The sequence below is a fragment of the Chiloscyllium plagiosum genome, chromosome 11 (genome assembly GCF_004010195.1).
Source record: "Chiloscyllium plagiosum isolate BGI_BamShark_2017 chromosome 11, ASM401019v2, whole genome shotgun sequence".
NCBI lineage: Eukaryota > Metazoa > Chordata > Chondrichthyes > Orectolobiformes > Hemiscylliidae > Chiloscyllium > Chiloscyllium plagiosum.
The window spans coordinates 19,124,473-19,152,070 of record NC_057720.1 but is presented as its reverse complement, the minus strand read 5'-3'; the positions used below and the strand labels follow the sequence as shown (position 1 = coordinate 19,152,070).

General features: G+C 42.5%; 1 protein-coding gene across 4 annotated transcripts in view; it reads right to left on the bottom strand.

Moving 5' to 3' along the window:
* fnbp1l (formin binding protein 1-like) overlaps nt 1-27,598 on the bottom strand; it is a 201,806-nt gene that overhangs the window by 68,356 nt on the left and 105,852 nt on the right. For all 4 annotated transcript variants that reach the window (XM_043698825.1, XM_043698826.1, XM_043698827.1 and 1 more), the window contains exon 2: nt 25,693-25,808. In XM_043698825.1, coding sequence (XP_043554760.1) covers nt 25,693-25,808 — 116 coding nt within the window. The remainder of the gene's footprint in view (nt 1-25,692; nt 25,809-27,598) is intronic.

Sequence of the window (27,598 nt, the reverse complement as noted above, 5' to 3'; positions counted from 1 at the left end):
ACTTCCCCTCCTCCCACCTTATCCCAGTCCCACGCCTCCAACTCTGCACAACCCTCTTGACCTGTCTATCATCTTTCCCATCTATCCGTTCCACCCTCCTCTCCGACCTATCACCTTCATCTATCTATTGCAGTCTCACCTACCTCCACCCCCAGGGCCAACCCCTCCCATTTATCTCTCAACCCCCTTGGCCCACTAGCCTCATTCCTGATGAAAAGTTTATGGTCTAAATGTTGATTCTCCTGCTCCTCGGATGGTGCCTGACCTGCTGTGATTTTCCAGCACCTCGCTCTCGACTATCACGCCTCATTAATCATTTTGGCATCATATGTAAGGACCCCAGCACTGTCTCTAATTGCAGTGATGGATTGGGGAGCACGCTTTGTCCTAGTCAGGTACACTAAATACTTTCAAAGTATTTAGCAAAAACAAGTTCTTTCTTTGCAGTTTGTATAAGTATTGAATTCAAGGCAGCCCAGAGGGCCGTGATCTGCTGTGGCTTAGTCACCGAAGGCCGCGCAAAATGTGCCGCCTCAACGGCTTTCAACCATGTCTCGAGTAGATGCTGCTGTCCCCCCTTCTATAGTTTCGGGCTAGCCAAATAGGAAAGAGCGAATCCACTAGCAAAGGCCTTAGCTGTCTCCCGTCGCATAAACGGACTACTACCCGTGCCCAAGTTGATCGTCAAGCACTCCTGAAACTCCTTCAAAAAATATTCCACAAATTTGGAATCCTTAAGGAAAAAAGGATCCAAATGCCAGTGCCGCAAACCCAGCCCCTCACTTTTGGTCTTAACCTCCAAATATACTGCCACATGATCAGAGATAGCTATATTTCCAATTTTACAACCCATAATCGCATCCAGAAGGGTCAAGGGAGCCAGAAAAAGATCAATCCTCATGTGACATTTATGTGGGTTTGGAAAAAAGGTGAAGTCCCTGCTGGTCAGGTGAAGACATCTCCAAATGTCCACCAGCCCCAACGCCTCGCATAAGTCAGCCACCTGCTTGGCCTGCAAAGAAATATTTGGGGGCCCACTAGGCATCCTGCCCACAGTCGGATCCAAAAGCCAAATGAAATTCTCCCCCCCCAACCTCCCTGCATAATAATGTACAGTGATTCAAAGGCATTCAGCTTAGAGAAGGTACTAATCAAAAATTTGAGGGGATGCGCCGGAAGACAGTAGACATTTAAAATGCCATATTCCTCCACATGTATCAGGGCTTTAAGTATCACGAACCGCCTCTGCTCATCTTTCACATGCTCTAATAATGTGAATAGAAGATTTTTGTGGATAAGTACCGTCACTCCCTACTTTTAGTAGTAAAGGATGAAAAGAATACCCGGTCATCACCCCCCCTGTTGTAACTTCAGGTGCACCCCATCATCAAGATGGGCTTCCTGCAACAAAGCAATATCAACCCTTACCCTCTTAAGGCTAGAAAGCCTTTATCTCCTTTTATCAGTCAAATGTCTTCCCTTGATGTTCCAGGTGCACCATTTAACAAGACACTTAGCCATATCCCCTTTCAGAGACCCTTCAACCCCCGGTAGGGAGTACCCTGCTTACAATGCGCCAAGCAAATAAAGATTCATTGCGTCACAGAATTGTGTATACAAAAGCTACTCTATCACAACTACACAAACAACTATTGCTACCAAACAACTACAAAAAAAACTATAAAACCTTGAACGGGAGACTGTCCCCCCTGCCAATAGGGAGCACTCGTCCTACCCAACCTCTCCTTCAAGCCCGGATTGTGCCCCAGCCTTAGGCAAAAAAAATCTAAACAAGGAGATAATCCTTAAATCAACAAAAAAAAAGACAAAGTCAGGATAAGCACTCTGCCCATCCCAGGCTCCATGTCACCCCTACCTGTGACTAAAAAGAAAAAGCAAATAAAGGGAGACAACAAAGGACTCCCACAAAATTTTCCATGATAAAGTCCAGTTATAAAAGGAACAACTTATTCCAAGATGTAAAAAAAAAGTTACTGGGGAAAGAGTAAGGAAAAAAAGGAGGAAAAACACAGGGAGGGAAGGAAAAGAGGGCGAACATTAACTGCATTCTTCAGATCAGTCAGTCTATTTATAGTGTATACAAAGTTCTGGCTTTATCTGGTAAGTCAAATGTATAAACTGAGCTCTCGTGGCTGAAACTAGGCACCGTGGGGTACCTCATGGAGTACTGAATGCCCAGGTTCCTCAGCCTCTTTTTAACTTCATCAAAGGACGACCTCTTTCGAATTAAAGAGAAATCCTGGAAAAAACATGATTTTTAACCCCTTGTGAAGCAGTACCTTTGGGTCTTTTCCCAATGATCCGGAGGTTTCTATCACTTTTTGCTTGTCCTGAACATGAATGGAAGTGCACTAGGACTGGGCGGGGGCGCTGTATCAGCCCAGACCTGTGCACTGCAATCCGATAGGCCCTTTCAATCTGCAGCCAGCTGGACTCTATTTGAAGGCCCAGGAACTGCGGCAGCCAATTTTCAAAGAAGCTGCCAATAGACAACAGACAATAGGTGCAGGAGAAGGCCATTCTGCCCTTCGAGCCAGCACCACCATTCATTATGATCATGGCTGATCATTCTCAATCAGTATCCTGTTTCTGCCTTATCCCCATAACCCTTGATTCCACTATCCTTAAGAGCTCTATCCAACTCGTTCTTGAAAGTATCCAGAGAATTGGCCTCCACTTCCTTCTGGGGCAGAGCATTCCATACACCCACCACTCTCTGGGTGAAGAAGTTTCTCCTCAGCTCTGTTCTATTGGCGGAAACATGCTTCCTGCCTCCAGAGTGTCTAATCCTTTCATAATCTTATATGTCTCAATCAGATCCCCTCTCAGTCTTCTAAACTCAAGGGTATACAAGCCCAGTCGCTCCAATCTTTCAGCGTAAGATAGTCCCGCCATTCCAGGAATTGACCTCGTGAACCTACGCTGCACTCCCTCAATAGCCAGAATGTCTTTCCTCAAATTTGGAGACCAAAACTGCGCACAATATTCCAGGTGCGGTCTCACCAGGGTCCTGTACAGCTGCAGAAGGACCTTTTTGCTTCTACACTCAATTCCTCTTGTTATGAAGGCCAGCATGCTTAGCTTTCTTCACTGCCTGCTATACCTGCATGCTTGCTTTCATTGACTGATCTACAAGAACACCTAGATCTTGTACTGCCCCTTTACCTAACTTTCAGAAAGCCTTTGATAAAGTCCCACATAGGAGGTTAATGAACAAAATTAGGGCACATGGTATTAGGGGCAAAATACTGACATGGATTGAAAATTGGTTGGCTGACAGGAAACAAAGAGTAGTGATAAATGGCTCCCTTTTGGAATGGCAGGCGGTGACCAGTGGTATGCCATTTAGGTAGTAATCTGCCTTCCTGTTCTTGCCACCAAAGTGGATAACCACACATTTATCCACATTAAACTGCATCTGCCATGCATCCATCCACTCACCTAGCCTGTCCAGGTCACCCTGTATTCTCCTAACAATCTCCTCACATTTCACACTGCCACCCAGCTTTGTGTCATCAGCAAATTTGCTAATAATTACTTTTAATACCTTCATCTATGTCATTAATGTACATTGTAAAAAGCTGCGGTCCCAGCAACTGATTCCTGCGGCACACCACTGGTCACCGCCTGCCATTCATCACTACTCTTTGTTTCCTGTCAGCCAACCAATTTTCAATCCATGTCAGTATTTTGCCCCTAATACCATGTGCCCTAATTTTGTTCATTAACCTCCTATGTGGGACTTTATCAAAGGCTTTCTGAAAGTCCAGGTGTATGACATCCACTAGATCTCCCTTGTCCATCTTCAGAGTTACATCCTCAAAAAATTCCAGAAGATTAGTCAAGCATGATTTCCCTTCATAAATCCATGCTGACTCTGATTTATCCTGTTACTGCTATCCAGATGTGTCGTAATTTCGTCCTTTATAATCGACTCCAGCATTTTTCCCGCCACTGAGGTCAGACTAACTTGTCTATAATTTCCTGTTTTCTCTCTCCCTCCTTTCGTAAAAAGTGGGACAACATTAGCCATCCTCCAATTCGCAGGAACTGATCCTGAATCTATAGAACATTGAAAAATGATCACCAATGCATCCACAATTTCTAGAGCCACCTCCTTCAGTACCCTGGGATGCAGACCATCAGGTCCCAGGGACTTATTAGCCTTCAGACCTAACAGCCTCTCCAACACCATTTCCTGCCTAATATAAATTCCCTTCAGTTCAGGTCCTTCAGCCACTATTGCATTTGGGAGATTGCTTGTGTCTTCCCCAGTGAAGACAGATCTAAAGTACCAATTCAACTCTTCTGCCATTTCTTTGTTCCTCATAATAAATTCACCCATTTGTCTTCAAGGGCCCAATTTTAGTCTTAACCTTTTTTTTATTTTCACATACCTAAAAAACACTTTACTATCCTCCTTTATATTTTTGGCCAGTTTACCTTCGTACCTTATTTTTTCTTTGCAAATTTCCTTTTTAGTTATCCTCTGTTGTTCCTTAAAAATCTTCCCAGTCTTCAGATTTCCCACTCATCTTTGCTAGGTTATACTTTTTCCCCTTTGTCTTTATATGGTCCTAAACTTCCCTCGTCAGCCACGGCCACTCTTGCCTCCCCTTAGGATCTTTCTTCCTTTTTGCAATGAACTGATCCTGCATCTTCTGCATTATACCCAGAAATACCTGCCATTGTTGTTCCACTGCCATCCCTGCTAGGGTATTGCACCATTGAACTTTGGCCAGCTCCTCCCTCATAGTTCCATAGTTCCCCTTATTCAACTGAAATTTTGTCACTTCCGATTCTACCCTCTCCCTTTCAAACTGCAGATTAAAGCTTATTGTATTGTGGTCACTACCTTCTAATGGCTCCTTTAGGTCAGAGGTCCCTGATCAAATCCGGTTCGTTGACAACAACAAATCCAGAATTGCTTTCTCCCTGGTAGGCTCCAGCACAAGCTGTTCTAAGAATCCATCTCAGAGGCACTCCACAAACTTCCTTCCTTGGGGTCCAGTACCATCCTGAATTCTGCCCGTCTACCTGTATGTTGAAATCCTCCATAACAACTGTAGTAATATCTTTGCAACAGGCCAATTTCAGCTCCTTATTCAACTTACACACTACATCCAGGCTACTGTTTGGGGGTCTTTCTACCCTTACAATTTCTCAGCTCTATCCATACTGACTCTACATCCCCTGATTCTAGGTCCCCCTGCGCAAGGGACTGAATAACATCCCTTACCAACAGGGTCACCCCACCCCCTCTGCCAGTCAGTCTGTCCTTACGATAGCACGCATAGCCTTGAATATTCATTTCCCAGGCCCTGTCCACTTGAAGCCACGTCTCAGTTATCCCCACAACATCGTAACTGCCAATTTCCAAATGAGCCTCAAGCTCATCCACCTTAACTCTAATGCTTTGTGCATTCATATATAATATTTTTAATTTGTTACTCCCCTCACCCTTCCTATCAATCCCTATTTCACTTGACCTTACGGCATGATCCTTTTTTGAGTTTTCTGCTCCATTGATTCCGTTGTCTTTCTTGACTTCTCTTGTTCTAACTTTCCCTTTAACTTCCTTCTTAAACTTCCAGTTTGTCCCGCTTCCTGCACCAGTTCCCCAGCCACACATTCCAGTCCATTAATCTTCCTGTTCCTGTCCTCTCCAGCTCAAGGAACGGGAAGCAAACCAGAGATAACCACCCTGGATGTCCTGCTTTTCAGCCTTCTTCAGAGTTCTCCGAAGTCCCGCTGTAGAATGTCCCTCCTCTTCTTCCCCACGTCATTTGTGCCGACATGCACCACCACGTCTGGCTCTTCACCTTCGCCCTTGAGGATTTCCTGCACTCTGTCTGCGATGTCCTTAATCCTGGCACCAGGAAGGCAACACACCTTCCTCAAATCTCGCCAGTTGCCGCAGAAACCCCTTTCAGTCCCTCTCACTATGGAGTCCCCTATTACCACGGCTCTATGTGATGCCTGACTCCTTGGCTCTGCCTCCACGTCAATTTCTGATTGGCAGACCTGACCGCCTCTCGGACTGGCAGTGACGTCTGTCTCTACGGTTTCCAAGAGATTCAACCTGTTCCTGACAGGTACTTCTCCTGAGGTCTCTTGCACTTGTCTCATCTCTGCCTTCCTCATCGTCTTCTCCCTTCTACTCTCTTCTGGTACGCTCGGTGTAATAACCTCACTGAAGGTCCTGTCCAGAAAGATCTTGTTCTCTCGGATGAGCCTGAGGTCATCTCATTCTTTCTTCAGTGCTGCAATATGCTCTGTCAGAAGCTGAACATGTACAGACTTTTCACAGTTATACAAGCCAATCACACCAGAGTCCCTGACCTCCCAAATCATGCACGCAGTACACTGAATCAGCTTGGCAGTCATGTCTTCACCCTCTTCAACTGTGGCATAATCATTTCTCTCAACTTCTTTGTCGAAGACTCCTGAGCCAAAGACTCGCTCTTTTCTCAACAGAAACTTCCCTCGACCCCCGTGTTTTGTTGCAAGTCTGTGGACTTTTAATTTAGGTTAGAGGAGGAGGGTGGGAGGGAGACACTACTGTGTAGGACCTGGGGCCTAGAACACACCTACTTAAATAACATTCACCCACCTTCCCAACAGCCTCGGCTCACCTTCTTCACCCGCTGGAGCCCGACAATTTAAAGATTAGTTCTCCAACCTCGATTTTCGAGGTCGTCGACCTGGTCTCATAAGGCCTGCATTCTCGCTCCAGTACCTAGATCCGACTGGATGAGGACTCAATTGCCGCTTCCAAGGCCTTGATCAACCCTCCACCTCCTCCATCCACTCCCAGAGGCTCTGGAGTTCCTGTTCATGCTTCTGCAACATGGACACGATGGGTTGGACCTGGGCATGGACCTTCTAATGATCCCCTCAATCGCAGCCCCAATCTTCGTGGTAAGTCTCGACATCGCCAAATCCTAAATGTCTGTCAGGTCCCCCAAGGGTTCGGGAAAGGCGGCTGCTGCTGCTGCAGGGGAGTGTCCTCCCTGCTGCTGTTTGCTCGCTCCTTTTCCTTTTGGCATCCTTCCCATTCCCAAATATTAACGAATACGTGTCCTGTAAAGTTTTCAACTAATAATTCCTCCACGTCAGTTGGCCAGGGATGGAATAAACCCCCAATATGCCTTGGTTATTAGGCAGAGCCATCTACGGCAGTTCTACAGAATCGCCACCATCTTGCAGAGTCCTGGGAGGGGGTGTGATTGAGGTTTGACTGCTCTGCGCTGCATTGGGGGCAGGGGAAATGTGTGTTTGATGTTTGAGTCCTCTGCGCTGCATTGGGGGCGGGGGGGTGTGATTGAGGTTCGAGTCCTCTGCACGGTACTGGGATTCGAGTCCCCGAGGGTGGGTGTGATTAAGGTTTGAGTCTACTGGATGGGTTGATTTGAGGTTCACCTCCTCTGCACTGTGCTGAGGTTTGAGCTCTGTGTTTAATTGGAGTTCGAGTTTTCTGTGTTTAACTGGGGTTTGGGTTATCGGTGTTTAGGTGTGATTTGAGTTCTCTGTGTTTGAGCTTCGAGTCCTGTGTTTGAATGGGGTTCGAGCCATAAATAAAGTGAGGAATAAAGTGAGACAAAGGTTAAAGTCCACTAGTGGTGAGGTTTGAGGCTCTGTGGGTCTTTGTTCTGGTAGATGAGTGTGGCTTGGACTGTGGCGCCATGTGGTCTGCTACGAGGGCTCTCTCTTGTTATAGATGTAGTTTCAGTGAGAGGATGCAAAAAAAAAGAGAAACACTGGGATTGAGGTTGTACTGATGCTTGGATTGAAAAGGGAGGATTTCAGTGTGGGTTGTGCCATGCTGACAGCGAGAGACGTTTGGAGGTTTTGGTTTGTTGAAATGCTGGTTAAGAGAGGCCTTTTGGGTAGCTGTTTTGCCTCGTTTGAATCAGGGTCTCAATTCATTGTGTTTTGTAGGCTATGTAATTGGGCAGATTTTGTTTTTGCATTGAAATTGTACAACATTAGGTCCTTTTTAAGATCATCAAACTTACAACCTTAAAACAAATTGATTGAGCACCATGAGCCCCTGATTTGTTTGAAATTCTACGATGCCTGTTTTAAAAAAAAAGAGTTAGGTTAATGGTCATGCTTTAGCCAAATGGGAGTACTGTATTAAACTATCTTTGTTGCTATGTTTTAATGCAGAGTGTTCACAAAAAGAGTGCACTTTGAGTTTGATGTTTTAAGATTTTAGAAAATATTGGAACTTGAGGCTGAGCTGTTTAAATTCTTTCAATTATTGTTAAGACTTCATTGGTCCCCTTCACATTGCAAATTCAATGAATGTAAATCTCTACCAAAGATGCCACTGTAATTCCAACTGTTTTATTTGGGAAGTTTCAGTTGGAGAAAATATTTTAATATGTTCTGCATTTGTTTCCCACAAATGTTTGAGATTTAAATCTGAACTGAAACTGCCTCTTCAATTTCTAAAACACAGGAAAAATTTTGTTGTTTTCTTGCTGTTCCAGACTTTTGAAATACATTTCCTGACAGCTTTCACATTAGCCAAGTATCACTTTGTGAAAGGAAAATAATTTTTGAATAACCTGAATGGGGCCCCCTGAGGATTTGATTTTAGGACCATTGATTGTTGTTTATAATTGACTGAATTGTTTAGGCAGTACAGTTTAGAAGTTTATGGATTGTTTAAAACTTGATAACGTCATAAATAGTGACCAGAGTAACAGACTTCAAGAATTCAAAGAATGTTGAAATAGGCGGACACAATTTAGTGTAGTTAAATGTGACTGTCTTCATACTGATAACCACCTTGGCAAGGACGGAATGAGAGGGGAAATGCAGAGATACTTCCAGTAGCTAACATCGTCTGAAGAGTTTCTCCATTCACAGATAAAGCATGCCTTCGGACCACCGCCCACCCCTCCACAACCTGATCCAATGGCTTCAATCAGCTCCCTAGTCATGAGCACGAAGTGATGAAAGTAACAACAGTGAAGAGGAAGTCGATATGCTTTTTGTCAGTGGCCTTCCTACAGACATTAAACCACGTGAGCTTTACCTTGTTTTTCGATCGTTTAAGGGATATGATGGTTCATGATCAAGCTAACATCACAACAGCCATTTGGCTTTGTTACATTTAACAGCAGAGCAGGAGCAGAAGCAAAGAGTGCTGCATTCACCTAGCCTGCTGCTGCACTGCACACTCAGATGCGCTGGTATCCTTCATCAGAAGCATCTCCAGAAGGATGGAAGTCTCGTCAGTTTTGTGAAGCATTTAACTGCCCTTATCCAAGAATTCAGATTTCTCCAAGGAGAGATGCAAGAACAGATTGAATTTTGTTTTCAGGTTGGACTTTACTAAAGGAGATTTTGGAGAACTGGTTTGTTTCCACTCGACTTGGAGGGGATGGAGTGGTCACTAAGGACGGTGGATTTCAGAACTTTACTGGTGAATTTTTTTTTCCACATGGGAGGCTTCTTCAAACTCTAATTACTGTAACGGACTAGTAATTTTTGTTGTTATAATCATTGTATGCTGTATGTCAATAACTTGCTTAAATACTGGCTGTCAGAGTCTTATAAAAGATGGTAGTGTCATCTAGGTGGTTATCATGAAATGATAAAAAAAAAAGAGGGAATAAGAATGTGTACTAGGTATAAGCAGGTAGGGAAACAGATAAGTTCTGAGTTTTGAGAAACAAGAGGTTCAGCTGAGCATGACTCAGATAAGAACTTGCAGTTAACAATGGGGTGCTGGAGGCAAGGGTAATGGGTTAACAAGGTGGAAAACCATTCATTATGTAGAGCCATTAAACAATATTGGAAGCATTCATTATGTGAAGCCAGATATTCATTGTAAAGATTAAGCCATCTGCAGTTATGCAATCAGTGAGTGTTAATTCTAACAATTGCCCAATCAATATGTATGTTGCCTTATCTGGATGCTCCTCCCTATAAAATAACTGTATAGTTCATTGAGAAACTGCTGTTCCAGAGAAGACCATGAACTCACATCTCTGTGCACACAGGCAATCATTCTCTTCCCCCCCCCCCCCAGGGCCCGGAAGAAAGATGGAGCTAAAACCATACTGTGTCTCTGAGCGTTTTGCTTTGACTGAGGGGGGAAAACGGGATGACACATCGATGGCTATGTCAGCGCTACCTCGTGTTCCCACAAGGAGTTTGAACAGTTCATCAACTTCACGAACAACTTTCACCCTGATCTCAAATTCACCTGAGCCATCTTGGACACTTCCCTCTCCTTCCTGGACCTCTCCATCTCTGGCGACCGACGAACCACGGATATCTAATACAAAGCCACCGTCTCCCACAGCTGCCTGGACTATACCTCCTCCCACCTTGCCTACTGTAAAAATGCTATCCCTTATTCCCAATTCCTCTGCCTCCGCCCTCAGGACTATCAATTCCACCACAGAAAATCCCTGATGGCCTCCTTCTTCAAAGACCGCACTTTCCCCTCCTACATGGTCAACAGTGCCTTCCAGCGCATCTCCTCCACTTCCCTCCCAATGCAACAAGGACAGAACCCTCACCTTCCATTCCCCCAACCTCCGTATGCAGCGCATCATCCTCTTTCACTTCTGCCAGCTACAAACAGGCCTCACCAACTAGGGATCTATTTCCCCCCTCCCCCCTACCTCTACCAGCGTTTTTGGAGAGACAATTGCCCCTGCGACTCCCTTGTCGGATTCATGTCCCCTACCAGCCTTCACCCCAGCACCTTCCCCTGCCACTACAGAAAGTGCAAAACCTGGGCCCACACTTCTCTACTCACCTCAGAGGCCCTAAAGGAGCCTTCCACATCCAACAGAAATTTACCTGTACCTACACAAATGTCACGTACTGTATCCATTGCACCCAATGTGGGAGAACGAGTCTTCTACATCAGGACACCAACCTGCAGATCACTTTAGAGAACATCTCTGGGACACCCACATCAACCAAACCCACCACACCGTGGCTGAACAATTCAACTCCCCCCTCCTACTCCACCAAGGACATGTAGGTGCTGGGCCTCAGCCATTGACTGACACTAGAGAAAGATCGCCTCATCCTCTGCCTGGGGACCCTGCAACCCCACAAGATTAATATGGATTTCACCTGTTTCCTCACTTTCCCTCCCCCCACCTGATCCCAGTCCTAAGTCTCCAACTTGGGACTGTCCTCCTGTCCTGTCAACAGTCTTTCCCATCTATCTGCTCCACCCTATCACCTTCTCCCCCAACTTCATGCACCTATTGCATTCTCATCTACTTTCTGCCCCAACCCCACCCCACCCTCCCATTTATCTCTCAGCCCCCCGGCCCACAAGGCCCATTCCTGATGAAGGGCTTATGCCTGAAATGTCGATTCACTTGCTCCTCAAATGCTGCCTGACCTGCTGTGCTTTTCCAGCACCACACTCGACTGAAGATAGGAACAGGGAACAAACACGATGGCTTATATCATCCCAGTATTTCAATTAAGAGAATTTCTGTTCATCCAGTTATAGATGTCAGATAAGCAGTTTGATAATTTAGCAATAGTGGAACAGAGTTAGAGTTGAGTATCAGCAATATACACCTGAAAACTCATACTCTCCTTTTAGATGATGTCATTATCAAAGGTCACATGTGGATGTGACATATGCTGAGTGATAGTCTGATTGACTTGTTTACTGGATGAAGTATCAAATACAAAATCAGGGATGTAATGCTGGAACTGCATAAAAGTCTGATTGGACCACAGTTTGAATTTTCTTTCTCTTGTCACTGCAGTACAGGAAGAAAGCACAGGGAGATGTCCAAGAATGCTGCTAGGGCTTGAAAATTACTGAAGACAGACTGGATAAATGTCACTGGTTTCTTTAGGACAGAGGACAGTTTTGCACAATCTAATTGAGGTGCACAGAATGGTGAGTGGTCTTGATAGAACAGACAGGAAAGACCTGTTTACCATTTCAGAGAAGTCAATTACTAGTGCACACAGTTTGAAGGTGGTCAGTATAAAGATTAGAGAAGACAAAGAAAACTTTCTTTCACCCAGGAAGTGGTGACCTAAAATTCACTACCCATTTTGGTGTGGAGGCAGAAACCCTTAGCTTGTTTAAAAATCTACATAATGCTGAAACCTACAACTCGATTGGCTAGGTGTTGGTTGATGGAATTAGAATGAGCAGCTAGTTTTTTTTGAACCCCATGATGACACGATGAATGAATTGACCTCTTTCTATGCCACTACTTTTCTATGGTTTTATGATTGCAATTAACTGGATAAGAAGGAAACCAGTCCAGTGCAATCGAGCTGGATAGCGATGGAGAGGTATTTGAAGAGGACAATGTGATCAACTATATTAAAGGTTAGGGACAACACATGAGGTGATAGTTTACCTTTGCTGAAATTTTATAAGATATAATTTGATACTTTGATCTGGATTATTCCCGGTGCTACAAACTAGTGAGGGCAGGAATAGGAGGACAGAGCAGATGAATGCATGGCTGAAGAGCTGGTGTATGGGAGAAGGATTCACATTTTTGGATCATTGGAAACTCTCTTGGGGTAGAAGTGACCTGTAGAAGGAGGACGGATTGCACCTAAATTGGAAGGGAACTAATATACTGGCAGGGAAATTTGCTAGAACTGCTTGGGAGGATTTAAACTAGTAAGGTGGGAGGGTGGGACTCAGGTGAGGAAAGAGATCAATCTGAGACGGGTGCAGTTGAGAACAGAAGTGAGTCAAACAAACAAACAAACAAACAAACAGTCAGGGCAGGCAGGGACAAGGTAGGACTAATAAATTAAACTGCATTTATTTCAATGCAAGGGGCCTAACAGGGAAGGTAGATTAATTCAGGGCATACTTAGGAACATGGGACTGGGATAGCATAGCAATTACAAAAATATGGCTCAGGGATGGGCAGGACTGGCAGCTTAATGTTCCAGAATACAAATGCTACAGGAAGGATAGAAAGGGAGGCAAGAGAGGAGGAGGAGTGGCATTTTTGATAAGGGATAGCATTACAGCTGTACTGAGGGATTTTAATCCTGGAAATACATCCAGGGAAGTTATTTGGGTGGAACTGAGAAATAAGAAAGGGATGATCACCTTATTTGGATTGTATTATAGACCCCCTAATAGTCAGAGGGAAATCGAGAAACAAACTTGTAAGGAGATCTCAGCTATCTGTAAGAATAATAGGGTGGTTATGGTAGGGGATTTTAACTTCCCAAACATAGACTGGGACTGCCATAGTGTTAAGGGTTTAGATGGAGAGGAATTTGTTAAGCGGGTACAAGAAAACTTTCTGATTCAGTATGTGGATGTACCTTCGAGAGAAGGTGCAAAACCTGACCTACTCTTGGGAAATAAGGCAGAGCAGGTGACTGAGGTGTCAGTGGGGGAACACTTTGGGGCCAGTGACCATAATTCTATCAGATTTAAAATAATGATAGAAAAAGACAGACCAGATCAAAAAGTTGAAGTTCTAAGTTGGAGAAAAGCCAATTTTGATAGTATTAGGGAAGAACTTTCGAAAGCTGATTGGGGGCAGATGTTCGCAGGTAAAGAGACAGCTAGAAAATGGGAAGTCTTCAGAAATGAGATAACAAGAATCCAGAGCAAGTATATTCCTGTTAGGGTGAAAAGAAAGGCTGGTACATATAAGGAATGCTGGATGACTAAAGAAATTGAAGGTTTGGTTCAGAAAAAGAAGGAAGCATATGTAAGGTATAGACAGGATAGATCGAGTGAATCCTTAGAAGAGTATAAAGGAAGTAGGAGTATACTTAAGAGGGAAATCAGGAGGGCAAAAGGGGACATAAGATAGCTTTGGCAAATAGAATTAAGGAGAATCCAAAGAGTTTTTACAAATACATTAAGGACAAAAGGGTAACTAGGAGAGAATACGGCCCCTCAGAAATCAGCAAGGTGGCCTTTATGTGGAGCTGCAGAAAATGGGGGAAGATACGAAACGAGTATTTTGCATCAGTATTTACAGTGGAAAAGGATGTGGAAGATATAGAAAGTAGCAAAATATATAGTGACACCTTGCAAAATGTCCATATTACAGAGGAGGAAGTGCTGGATGTCTTGAAACGCATAAAGGTGGATAAATCCCCAGGACCTGATCAGGTGTACCCTAGAACTTTGTGGGAAGCTAGAGAAGTGATTGCTGAGCCTCTTGCTGAGATATTTGTATCATCAATAGTCACAGGTGAGGTGCCAAAAGACTGGAGGTTGGCTAACATGGTGCCACGGTTTAAGAAGGGTGGTAAGGACAAGAGAGGGAATTATAGACCATTGAGCATGACGTCGGTGATGGGTAAGTTGTTGGAGGGAATCCTGACAGACACAATACACATGCAATTGGAAAGGCAAGGACTGATTAGGGATAGTCAACATGGTTTTGTGCGTGAGAAATCATGTCTCACAAACTTGATTGAGTGTTTTCAGGATTGGTGAGGGCAGAGAGGTAGATGTGATCTATATGGACTACAGTAAGGCATTCGACATGGTTCCCCATGGGAGACTGATTAGCAAGGTTAGATCTCACGGAATACAGGGAGAACTAGCCATTTGGAGACAGAACTGGCTCAAAGGTAGAAAACAGGTGGTGGTGGTAGAGGGTTGTTTTTCAGATTGGAGGCCTGTGACCATTGGAATGCCACAAGGGTCCTCTACTTTTTGTCATGTATATAAATGATTTGGATGCGAGCATAAGAGGTACAGTTAGTAAGTTTGCAAATGACACCAAAATTGGAGGTGTAGTGGACAGCAAAGAAGGTTTCCTCAGATTACAATGGGATCTGGACCAGATGGGCCAATGGGCTGAGAAGTGACAGATTGAGTTTAACTCAAATAAATGCGAGGTGCTGCAATTTGGGAAAGCAAATCTTAGCAGGACTTATACACTTAATGGTAAGGTCCTAGGTTGCTGAACAAAGAGAGCAGGTTCATAGCTCCTCCTTGAAAGTGGAGTCGCAGGTAGATAGGATAGCGAAGAAGGCATTTGGTATGCTTTCCTTTATTGGTCAGAGTATTGAGTACAGGAGTTGGGAGGTCATGTTGCGGTTGTACAGGACATTGGTTAGGCCACTGTTGGAATATTGTGTGCAATTCTGGTCTCCTTCCTATCGGAAAGATGTTGCAAAATTTGAAAGAGTTCAGAAAAGATTTACAAGGATGTTGCCAGGGTTGGGGAATTTGAGCGATAGGGAAAGGCTGAACAGGCTGGGGCTGTTTTGCCTGGAGCGTCAGAGGCTGAGGGGTGACCTTATAGAGGTTTACAAAATTATGAAATAGGGTAAATAGGCAAAGTCTTTTCTCTGGGGTTGGGGAGTCCAGAACTGGAGGGCATAGGTTTTGGGTGAGAGGGGAAAGAGACCTATGGGGCAACCTTTTCACACAGAGTGGTACGTATGTAGAATGAGCTGCCAGAGGAAGTGGTGGAGGCTGGTACAATTGCAACATTTAAGAGGCATTTGGATGGGTATATGAATAGGAAAGGTTTGGAGGATATGGGCCGGCAGCTGAGACTAGATTGGGTTGGGCTATTAGGTTGGCATGGACTGTTGGACTGAAGGGTCTGTTTCCATGCTGTACATCTCTATGACTCTATAACCGGCAGGGGTGGAAAATTAATAGAAGATTGAAATAGTGCATTCCAGGAGAGAATGGAATGGATTTGGTGACAACATGCTCAATGACTAAAGGAGGTTGAAGATCTGGCAGAGGGGTGATAAAGGCAAATTAAAAACAACCTGAAGGCAGAAGTACTAACAATATTCAACAAAGCTCAACAAGTCCCAGCAGAATGGCAAGAGTTTCTGGGGTAATTCAGGAGGCACAGCAGAACTTCATCTCAAGGAAGAAGAAACATACCAAGAGGAGGATGAGGCAACCATGGCTGACAAAGGAAGGTCAGGGACAGCATAAAAGCAAAAGAGAAAAACATTGATGTGATGAAGATTAGTGAGAAGCCAGAGGAGTAGGAAGCCTTTAAAAACCAAAGGATAACAAAAACCAAAAAACAGGGGAGAAGGTGAAATACAAGAGTAAGCTAGCTAGTAATATTTTAAAACTTGCAAGTTTTTTTAGATAGCTAAAGTGTAAGCGGGTACAGTAAACTGGTGGAAAATGAGGTTTGAGAAGTAGTAATAGGAAACAAAGAAATGGCAGAGGAAATGAATAGGTACTTTGCATCAGTCTTCACATTGGAAGACATCAGCAGCATACCAGAGCTTTAAGATGGTCAGGGCGCAAAGGCGGGGCCTGGGTAAGTTGAAAGGTCTTAAGGTAGATAAGTTACAGGGACCAGATGAACTGCACCCCAGGGTTCTGAAAATGATAGAGGAGGAGAATCTGGAGGGGATTTTTCAGGAATCACTGGAATTAGGAAAGGTCGCAGAGGACTGGAAAATGTCTAATGTAACACACTGGTTTAAGGAGGGAGGCAGAAGTCAGGAAATTATAGGTTATTTAACCTGACTTCACTTGATGGTAAGATTTCAGAGTTCACTATTAAGGATGATATTGCAGAGTACTTGGAGGTGCATGTTAAAATGAGGCTGAATCAGCGGGGTTTTGACAAAGGGAGGTTAGAATTCTTTGAGGTTAACAGGCAAATTAGACAAAGGAGAGCCTGTGGATGTGATCTATTTGGATTTCCAGAAGGTTTTTGATAAGGTGCTGCATAGGAGGCTGCTACATGACTGTTAGGGGCACTTGCAGAAGGCAGAGAATAGGGATAAGGGGATCTTTTCAGGATGGCAACTGGTGATTGGTGAAGCTCCAGAGGTTCATGTCAGGACAACAACTATTCAAGTTATACATTAACAGTCTAGATGAAGGAACCGAGGGCATTAGTGTTAAGTTTGCAGATGACAAAGATAAGTGGAGGAACAATGTTATGGGCCAGATCAAATCCCTTCAAAATAGATTAAGAAGATAGCCCAGACCCCGACTTTTTCTTGTTTTTAAAGGGCAAGTGTAAGGCATTCAGATGCAAATTCAATTTGTTAAAGTACTGGGTTTGAAGCAAAACACACTAATTTTTTCACCATAATTAAAATACAACCAAAATGAAGAAAAATTGGAATAATTTAACTCTACTGAAAAATTTAAAAGAATAATAGATTTTCTATCAACTAAACTGCAACTGTTCCAATCTTGTAATATCCCATAAACACACCCTTGGCAAAGGCAAATTCATAGATTGTCTCATATGCAATTCTAGCAGCAGGAAGAGAATTGCAGCTTTTAGGTGTAACAGAGAGAGAGGAATAACAGCTTCCACATTCAGCTTCAAGGCCCCAACAGCTACTGAAAGCTAATACTAAAATCCTGTTCTCTGGGAGCTTGAACCCCACCCCTTCATGCTCCTTCTATTTTTCCAACTTAAACAACCCTAAGGCCTCAGGTTGTTTACTTGATTGGCTGGGAACAGACTGCTCTCCATCTCTGTCTCAACCTTATTTCGTAAAAAGAACCACCTCTGTCTCAACTTCTCTTCATTTAAAAAAAGAGGACAAAGTACACGACTGAAAGTCATAGTACTGTCAAAGGAAGCGGGGAGGCTGCAGAAGAACGAGGACAAGCTGTAGGAGAGTGGGCAAAGAATTGGCAGATGGAATGCAATGTGGGAAAATTAAGCACTTTGGCAGGAAGAATACAAGCAGAGATTATTTTTTTAAACAGGAAAAGGTTTCAGAAGCCTAAAGTACAAAGGGACTTGGGAGTCCTTGCTCAGGATTCTCTTAAAGTTAGCATACAGGTTCAGTTGTAAGTTAGGAAAATAAATATAATGTTTACATTCATTTCAAGAGGGCTAGAATACGAGAGCAGAAATGTCCTGCTGAGGCCGTATAAGGCTCTGGTCAGAAAGTACTTGAAATATTTTGAGCAGTTTTGGGACCCATATCTCAGGGAGGATGTGCTGGCCCTGGAGGGGATCCAGAGAAGGTTTACAAGAATGATCCTGGGAATGAAGGGCTTGTCCTAAGAGAAGTGGTTGAGGACTCTGGGTTTGTACTCATTATCCTTCGTCCTTCTAAAGTGCAATGTCACTAAAACTTACACAATACTGAGAGGCCTGAATACAGTGGGCATGGAGGAGATGCTTCCATTAGCAGGAGACACCAGGACCCGAGAGCACTGCCTCAGAATGAAGGAATGACCCTTTAGAACAGAGATAAGGAGGAATATCTCAAACCAGAGGACAGTTAATCTGTGGAGCTGATTGCCACAGAAGGTTGTGGAGGCCAAGTCATTGAATGTATTTAAGACTGAGATAGATGGGTTCTTGATTAGAAAGGAGTTACGGATAGAAGGCTGAGGGATGGGGTTGAATTGAATTGTATTTATTGTCACGTGTACCAAGGCACAGTGAAAATCTTTATCTTGCGAGCAATCTAGGCAGATCACAGAGTTAAGTAGCATTGATAAGTAAATACTAGGTAAACAGCCGTAAACACAAAAACACAGATACAGGCAAATGTTAAGAGTTTGTGAGTCCACTCAGTATTCTAACAACGGTAGGGTAGAAACTGTTTTGAAACCAGCTGGTGTGTGTGTTCAGGCTTCCGTACCTTCTCCCTAATGGTAGAGGTTGTAGAAAAACATTGCCAGGGTGGGATGAATCTTTGAAAATGCTGGTGGACTTTCCTTGACAGCAGGCCTGGTAGATGGATTCTATAGATGGGGGGTTGGCCTTTGTGATTGCCCGGGCTGAGTTCACCACTCTCTATAACTATCTCCAAACTTGGTTAGTACAGTTGCCATACCAGGTAGTGATACATCCAGACAGAATGCTCTTGATGGCACTTGATAAAAGTTAGCAAGGGTAATCACTGTCTTGCCAAATTTCCTCAGCTGCCTGAGGAAGAAGAGATGTTGTTGGGCCTTTGTAACCAGTGCATCCACATGAAGAGTCCAAGAAAGCGTGTTGTGGATGACCACTCCCAGGAGCTTGACACACTCCACTCATTCCACCTCTGTGTTGCTAATGTGTAGGGGGGGCATGAGTAACATCCCACCAAAAGTCAATAATGAGTTCCTTGGTTTTGCTAGCATTGAGAGCTCCATTGCTCTCAGTGCACTATTTTTCCAGGTCTTCCACCTCCCGTCTGTAGTCTGTTTCGTCGTCATCTGAGATTCGAGCAACCATGGTGGTGTCATCAGCGAACTTGTAAATGGCATTAGTCTGGTACTTGGCAACACAGTCATGGGTATACAGTGAGGAGAAAGTGAGGTCTGCAGATGCTGGAGATCAGAGCTGGAAATGCGCAGCAGGTGAGGCAGCATCCAGGGAACAGGGGAATCGACGTTTCGGGCATAAGCCCTTCTTCAGGAATGGGTATACAGTGGGTACACAGTGAATACAGTAGGGAGCTGAGTACACACCCCTGAGTACACACTCCAGTGTTGAGTGTTAGTGAGGATGAAATATTGTCCCCCAACCTTCACTGATTGTGGCCTGTGGGTCAGGAAGCTTAGGATCCAGTTGCAGAGAGTGGGGTTTAGTCCAAGATCACTAATTTTAGTAATCAGTTTCGAGGGAATAATAATGTTGAAGGCTGAACTGTAGTCAATGAGTAGGATTCTTAAGTAGCGTTCTTGGTGTCAAGATATCCTAGGGAGGAGTGCAGGGCAAGTGATATGGCATCTGACAGCATCTGTGGATCTGTTGGTCCGATTGGCAAATTGGAGTGGGTCAAGAGTAGAGGAGAGGCTGGAATTGATTAATGCCATGACCAGCCTTTTAAAGCACTTCATGATCACCGAAGTTAGGGCCACTGAGCAGTAATCATTGAGACATGCTGCATGAGCCTTCTTAGGCACAGGGATGATGTTGGCCCTCTTGAAACAGGCAGGGGCAGGGGCCTGCTGCAGGGAGAGGTTGAAGATGTCTGAGAAGACCTCTGCCAGTTGATCTGCGCATGCCCTGAGGGCACTGCCTGGTACTCAGTCTGGTCCCATCGCTTTACTTGGATTCACACGAAGGAAAACTGATCTGACCTCTGATGCAGTGACTGTTGGAATAGGTTGATCACGACTTGTCGGAATAGCTGTTACCTCTCTGCTGAAATTCTGGTCAAAGCGAGCATAGAAGGCGTCGAGACGATCTGGGAAGGATGTGTCATCGTTTGCTGTCTTCACTGGGTTGAGGTACATACCAGCTGCGATTGAATGGCAGAGCAGACCTCAGGGACTGGATGGCCTTATTCTGCTCCTTTGCCTTATGCTATCCTGACAACAATAGATTCCAAGTCATTATCTTTATGCCTCACATTTAGATTGTCAGTATCTCTTTCACACAAACAAACCAAAATTCAATTTCATTTCATGGGATTTGTATGTACAGACACTAATTATTCTGTTACTAAGCAACTGTCCACTTTCCAGAACGAATGGCTGGACAAATGCCTTGGAAATCACAATAGCTCTGTTTGCTTCATTTTTCAAAACTGTTGTCTTTTATAAATGGATTTTACTCTCTAAACATTCTCTCAAACAACATTAATATTCTGATTTTATCCAAAAAATAACAGAAATCAAGGCATTAATGATTGCTTTCTGTCAAAGCTTTATATTTTGGTCTGTTAAAAATAAACGTGGGCGGATCAGAAGTTCTATAAACTGACCATAAGAGAACTAAATGATATAATCATGCATTTACACTGTCAATGTGTGAAGGACCACATATCTTAGCCTTATGGCAATGTGTCCACTTAAATCAAGCACAAAGATTATTAGGTTAGGTTAGGTTAGGCTAGATTCCCTACAGTGTAGAAACAGGCCCTTCGGCCCAACCAGTCCACACCGACCGTCTGAAGAGTAACCCACCCAGACCCATTTCCCTCTGACTAATGCACCTAACACTATGGGCAATTTAGCATGGCCAATTCACCTGACCGGCACACCTTTGGACTGTGGGAGGAAACTGTAGTACCCGGAGAAAACCCATGCAGACAGTCGCCAATTATTATGACATATTTTTACAAATCCTACTAGACTTCACATAATTAATTTTCTTTCTGCAAGAATTTGTGTCAGAAGTTTGCCTCCAAGGGAAAATTGGCCCCTTATGCCACTTTTCACTCATCTAGAGAGCACAGCAACGTTCCACGGTATCAGCTATCATCCATTTGTTGATTTTTGTGAAGGAAAGGAAATCAACAGAGCATCAATGTCCACTTCAACAACATGACATTTCTGCCTTTAAATCAGCTCATTTTCTTCTGAAACATTCATTCATGCTTTTTCAAGCTTCTCGAGAAGGAGACAGATCAAAAGTTCTATGAACTGACCGTAAGGGAACTGAATGATATGATCATGCATTACGCTGTCAATGTGTGAAGGACCACATGTCTCATCCTTATGGCAATGTGTCAGTTTTGAAAGCAAGGTACCTTTGTCCACTCTCTTAGCACTTCAGCTCATCCAAACTTCTTCTGACCATGTCCTATCCCAAAACCAAGTTCTGCTCAACATTAACCTAGTCGTAACAATCTATAGAATTCCAGTTCTCCTAACATCACAAATTTAAAACTCTTATCCCAGTGCTTTAATCACGCCAAAGACTCACTTTCCATATCTCTGTAGCCTCTAACAGCAGCAGAACATCCAAACCTTAGGCATGATTTCAAGTCAACGTCATAGAATCATTGAGGTCTAAAGCACACACAAAGGCCCTTGGACCCATTAAGTCTAGACCAGTCAAAAGCCATCAGCTAACTATTCTAACCCCACTTTCCAGCACTTGTATACTTTGGCATTGCATGTGTACACTACTATCTTTCTTTTTCCAACTACGAGCTGACAAGCCTTTAACTCAGATAGATCCCATGCTCTGAAATGCTTTCATAAACCCCTATTCTACTCCTTTCTATCTTTTGAGAGTTCTCATAAAATCTGACAAGGTTCACTAACCTTTTGGTCACCACTGTTAATCTCTCCATTTCACCCCACCCCCACCATATTTGTTCCTAGTATGATTTTATGAAGCACTTTTGAACACTTTTCCGCATAAAGTCATCTTTAAATGAAAGGTTATTTGATTGACTGGTTGAATCAATTATGAGCGCTGTCTTCTGACATCTCTGGCACTAATGGTGCAACTGTTCCTTCACATAAACTAAGTAACTCTCTCCAGCCTGAAAATTTCAAACATTGAATTTATTTATTCTCAATTCTGGTCATTAAAATAATTGGTGTACATTTCAATAAAATTGACATTTTAAAACTCATATGACTGTAGTTCTTTAATACAAATATGGTTCTGCCCATTGCTGCAAATGATGCTCATTCCTCTTCACTACAGAAGTTATTTACCCTTTCACTGCAAGTATTGCTCCTCTTTCCCAAGTTAAGCAGCCTTTCTCAACAAGAGAAGAAAGAATGTTGAGATAAAAGTGTAAAAATGAATCTTCGACATACATAAAATATCAGATACTCAAACATCAAAATTAGGAGCAGGAGTAGGAATTTTAGCCACTCAAGCCTGCTTCATATTTGGTAAGATCACGGCTGATTTTTGTTGCTAATTTCCTGTCCATCCCATTTATTTTTGATTGTCTGTTTAATTAAGAAACAGATTGTCTAACTCAGCCTTTAATATATTGAATGACTCCATCTTCACTGCTTTCTCGGGAAGAGAATTCCACAGACTAACAAGCATAGAATCATAGAGTCCCTACAGTGTGGATGGAACCAGGCTATTCTGCCCATCAAGTCCACACCAACCTTCCAAAGGGCTTCGCACCCAGACCCACATCCCCTCTACTCTATCCCTGTAACCATGCATTTCCCCACGGCTAACCCATGTAGCCTGCACACCCCTCGATGCTAAGGGCAATTTAACATGGCCAATCCACCTAAATTGCCCATCTTTGGACTGTGGGAGGAAACCTATGCAGACATAGGGAGAATGTGCAAACTCCACACAGCCCAAGGAGACCAAAATGGTACACAGTACCTAAGATGCAGTTTCACCAGTGCCCTATATAACTGTAAGACGCCTTTGTTATTTTTATGTTCCATTCAATTGTACAATGGCAAGGGAAAGAGTTAATGGGAGATACCAAATTATTAAAAAATACCAAATCAACTCCCAGTCTGCCAGCCTTGCAACTAAAGGTATTCACAATCCATTGCAAGCATTAAGGTGATTACATTCAAAGGATCAGTTAACTAAGGTTATCTAAATTACTTGAATGACTTGTAACATCTGCAAAAGACAGTCAAACTATAGAAAAAAATTAAATACTTGCAGTGAATCAATTCTCCTTTTATTATGGTAACTCAAATTCCACAATTGCAAAAATCCTTCAGTAAAACATTGAATATTCAATTCTCAATACTGGAACGATTTAAAAAAAAAACAAATATGGAACTGAACATGCTTCTTCTTCATTAGTTTGTTTTAGAAAAAGACATTCTTTGTTAACATGCCTACACACCATCAGAAACTTCTCACTCAAATTTGTTCAGATCTCTAAAATATCAAACACGGACAAAATAAATGGTCAGTTTTACCACATTTAGTAAGGCAACGATTTTTGCAGTCTCATATAAAAAAGCATAGAACAAGCAGTCTATATTAGCATTCAATTAACATTCCCTTCCTCTGCACTGTTCTCCACCCTTTAATCTCAATCTACAGTACATGTTGTACATTGGAATATTTACTGTTTACAAGTGATTCTTTCTCCAAACTCATATCTATGGCACAAAGGATAAAGATCACATTGAAGGAAAATGGCTTCAGGGATTGTGTATGAAAATATATAAACACTTCTTGCATAACCTTGGCCAGAGCAACATTCCACTTTGCTCTCCCAAAATGATATCAGGTGCAAAAACCTTCAATTAGCTGTGTGGAAATAGCAGCCAAGAACCTAGAGTATAATCTGTCATCTCAGCAGTCAGCCTACTCCTTAGTGCACATATAATACATTTTCCCTGGATTTCTTGCTTTCTGATTTCCCGAAAGCTTTTCTTTAGGTTTAACGTTAAGTTTTACAACTCCACAAAGATAGACTTAGAGTTATAGAGATGTACAGCATGGAAACAGACCTTTTGGTCCAACCTGTCCATGCCAACCAGATATCCCAACCCAATCTAGTCCCACCTGCCAGCACGTTCCCATATCCCTCCAAACCCTTCCTATTCATATGCCCAATAAAAACAGAAAATGCCATAAATTTTCAGCAGATCTGGCAGCAGCTGTGGAGCAGGAAACAGAGTTAACATTTCAGGTCAAAGACTATTTCAAAACTGAAGGGAAATTGAAATACAATCAACTTTAAGCAAATTAAAAGGGGAAAGAATTGAACGAACAAACAGGAAGATGTATAATGGTGTGGGTGTTGAGGGAAATTTACTGACAAAGATTTTAAAAGTATAAATTGCAAAGAAAATGGTAATGGTCGTCATAAAGAAAGAAAAAAAGATTTGCCAAGAGTGAGGTTCAAAGAACAGAATAATAAAAAAATTCTGTTCAAAAGCAAAGCGTGAAAAAATAGTTGGTGCAAGGAGATAGCTTACAGTCCAAAATTGTTCAAGTTAATGTTGAGTCCAAAAACTATAAAATGCCAAAGTGAAGGATATAAACTTGCATTGAGCTTCTATAGAACACTGCAGCAGCAGATGGAAACATCCACATAAGATGGAAAATAAAACTTTGTGTTTGCAAGTCCACTTACAAATACACACTGACAACAAAATCTATTTTGTTTTATTTGTTCACATTTCTACATAGGAACAACAAGCCCCTTCTCTTAACAACTATTAGTCTAACCAGCTCTCCAGATGCAATCAATATGCTCCCAACTACTTAACCTCAAGTTAAAAAGTGAACTTTTATTTCCCTCAGTCAAATGAGACTTTCAGAAGGGAGTAGTTTATTAGTTGGTTTCTAGATATCAGTAATGTTCTATTTTCCAGTTTTATTATTCAGATTGGGTTTGTACTTCTGTGCCAGATCTGTAAAATGTAAATCTGTTTGAAAAAGTTACATGGAAACTTGCATTAAAAAAGTACACACCATCAAATGCATTTTACTGGATCAAATCAAAAAGTACTTTAGAAATTTGTTTATGACAGCAATTAAACTACAAGCATATAATGTCTATGAAGTCAGAAGTCACACGAAACCAGGTTATAGTCACATGACACCAAGTGACTTCACATGAAGGAGTAGTGCTTCGAAAACTTATGATCTTAAATAAACCAGTTGGACTATAACCTGGTGATTAGATTACTCAGTGTGGAAACAGGTCCAACAAGTTCACACCGACCCTCTAAAGAGCAACCCACCCATATCCATTCCCCTACATTTACACCTTCACCTAACACTATGGGCAATTTAGCATGGCCAATTCACCTAACCTGCTCATTTATGGACTGTGGGAGGAAACCCACGCAGACACGGGGAGAATGTGCAAATTCCACACACAGACAGTTGCCTGAGGTGGGAATGGAACCCGGGTCTCTGGTGCTGTGAGGCAGCAGTGCTAACCACTATGCCACCGTGCTGCCGACCGTGTCACATGACTTCTGACTTTATCCACCACAAGCCAACACTGGCACCTCCACAAAATGTCTATGAAGGTTTATAAAGAAATATTTCAGTGCATGTGGCTAAAGATGACAAACGCAAAGATTTTGACATACAGTCTTACCTCAACTGTTTTGCATAGCTCTGTTCTATGTCTAATCTCTCTTTCACAAATTTTGTATATCTTTCCAAGAAGTCGATACCCCACTGAGTGTGCTTCTCTATATTGTCAAATTGATCCTACAAGAAAAAAAAAGGTGTAAATGAAATGAGTCATGAAATTAGAATTATATAAATTCATGGTTGGCAAAAGCAACAACGTAAAAATATCTCCTGAATTAAATTAAAACTACAAATTATTTAACGACCAGGAAAAGATCATGTGCAAAGAACAATAAGTGCATATAATTCAATGTAAAATACATTATCTTCTGCTAGGCAGTGACAAATCTAAACCAATTTTTGCTCCAAAAAAAAGTGAAGGAATAATTAAGAATGGGAAAAACTTACAAAGTTACATGTAAAACTGTATACTGTCATTACATATAAAGGTACATTAAAATGTTACTTATTGGCAATTTGAAAACAAGAGTACAGAAGGTCAATCAACAAACAAACACTAAAAGGGTAGTGGTCAGTAAAATGCACAATTTTATTTTAAAGAAAAACAACAGCACAGAAGCAGACCCTTTTAAAGCAGTTTTGTGTAGTCTTTGTGTCTCAAGAAAAGCAAACATCCAATCTCATTCCCTGCAGTTGCAAAGACCAAAAGCATTTCTTTCTTATGCAGACACTATTTACATAGATTTGAGAAAATGAGAGGGCCTAACAACTCAGCAGACTCTATTGTACTTTGGCAGAAAGACCTTAGACAGTGGTCTTTCCCCACTGTCTCGGTGGCAGCTACCCCAATTTTTAGTGTGTCCCTCAGCGCACAGTTCTGGACCATTACACTAGATATTTCAGCAATCATTGAAACTCAGCATTTTGATTGCCTTACCTCCCTAGCTGTTAACCTATTAAAGCATATGACCCCAAGCTTTTAATTACACTTTGTTAAAATGCTTCCGTTTCATTTATTTCATGGTTAAACTTTTAATTCCGAAAGCAAAACAATATTCTGACTAGAATGAATTGATGTTTGCAACAGCCATATGTTTAAAAAGCTTGATTTGCATGCCTTAATTTGTGTATTAACAGCTGTAATATCCAAAAAGTTATATGGGAAAGCATGTTTAAATTATACACGTTATTTTCAAACTTTTTAAGACTTTGACTTAATACTGACTCAGTACAGTACAATTCTACTAAAAGCTGCCTTAAGAATAGGAGATTTCCCTGAGGTCTTGGCCTATATTTATCCTTCAATCAAAATAATGGAAATAGATTACCTGATCATTATCCTAACTGTGGAAGCTTGCTATGCCACACTTTGGCTGCCACGTTTCCTGCAACTTTCTCTGAACTGCTTTCAATGCAACTACATTTCTCAGGTAAGGTGACCAAAATTGTACACAATGCACCAGGCATGCTCTTACCAATGTCTTGTATAATTGCAGCAACTCTGCCCTACTTTCAGGGTCATCATGTTGAGTAGGGCAGAAACAGAGGAGGGTCTCTAATTGACATTAGAGACCTAGGAAAGAGATACTCAACTCCTCTCCTTTCACAGGTCAGCAGGCAACAGGGTTAAATCTGTTGGGTTGCACACTAACAGGTAGGGCAGTACCAATGCATGGCATCAATGACCCACATATCGGTCTCTGTTGGTTCACAGACAAACATCCCACAACTCAATCTTCAAGGGAGACCAAGTCCTTTACAGTATAAAGCTCATTAAAGTATAAAGTCCTTCCTGAAGAAGGACTTATGCACGAAACGTCGATTCTCCTGCTCCTCGGATGCTGCCTGGCCTGCTGTGTTTTTCCAGTACCACATTTTTCAACCCCAAAACTGTTCAGTTCTATTATTTTTTTTCTTGCCAATGTGTATGGCTCATTTTTGCATCCAACACTCTCTATTTCCCTCAT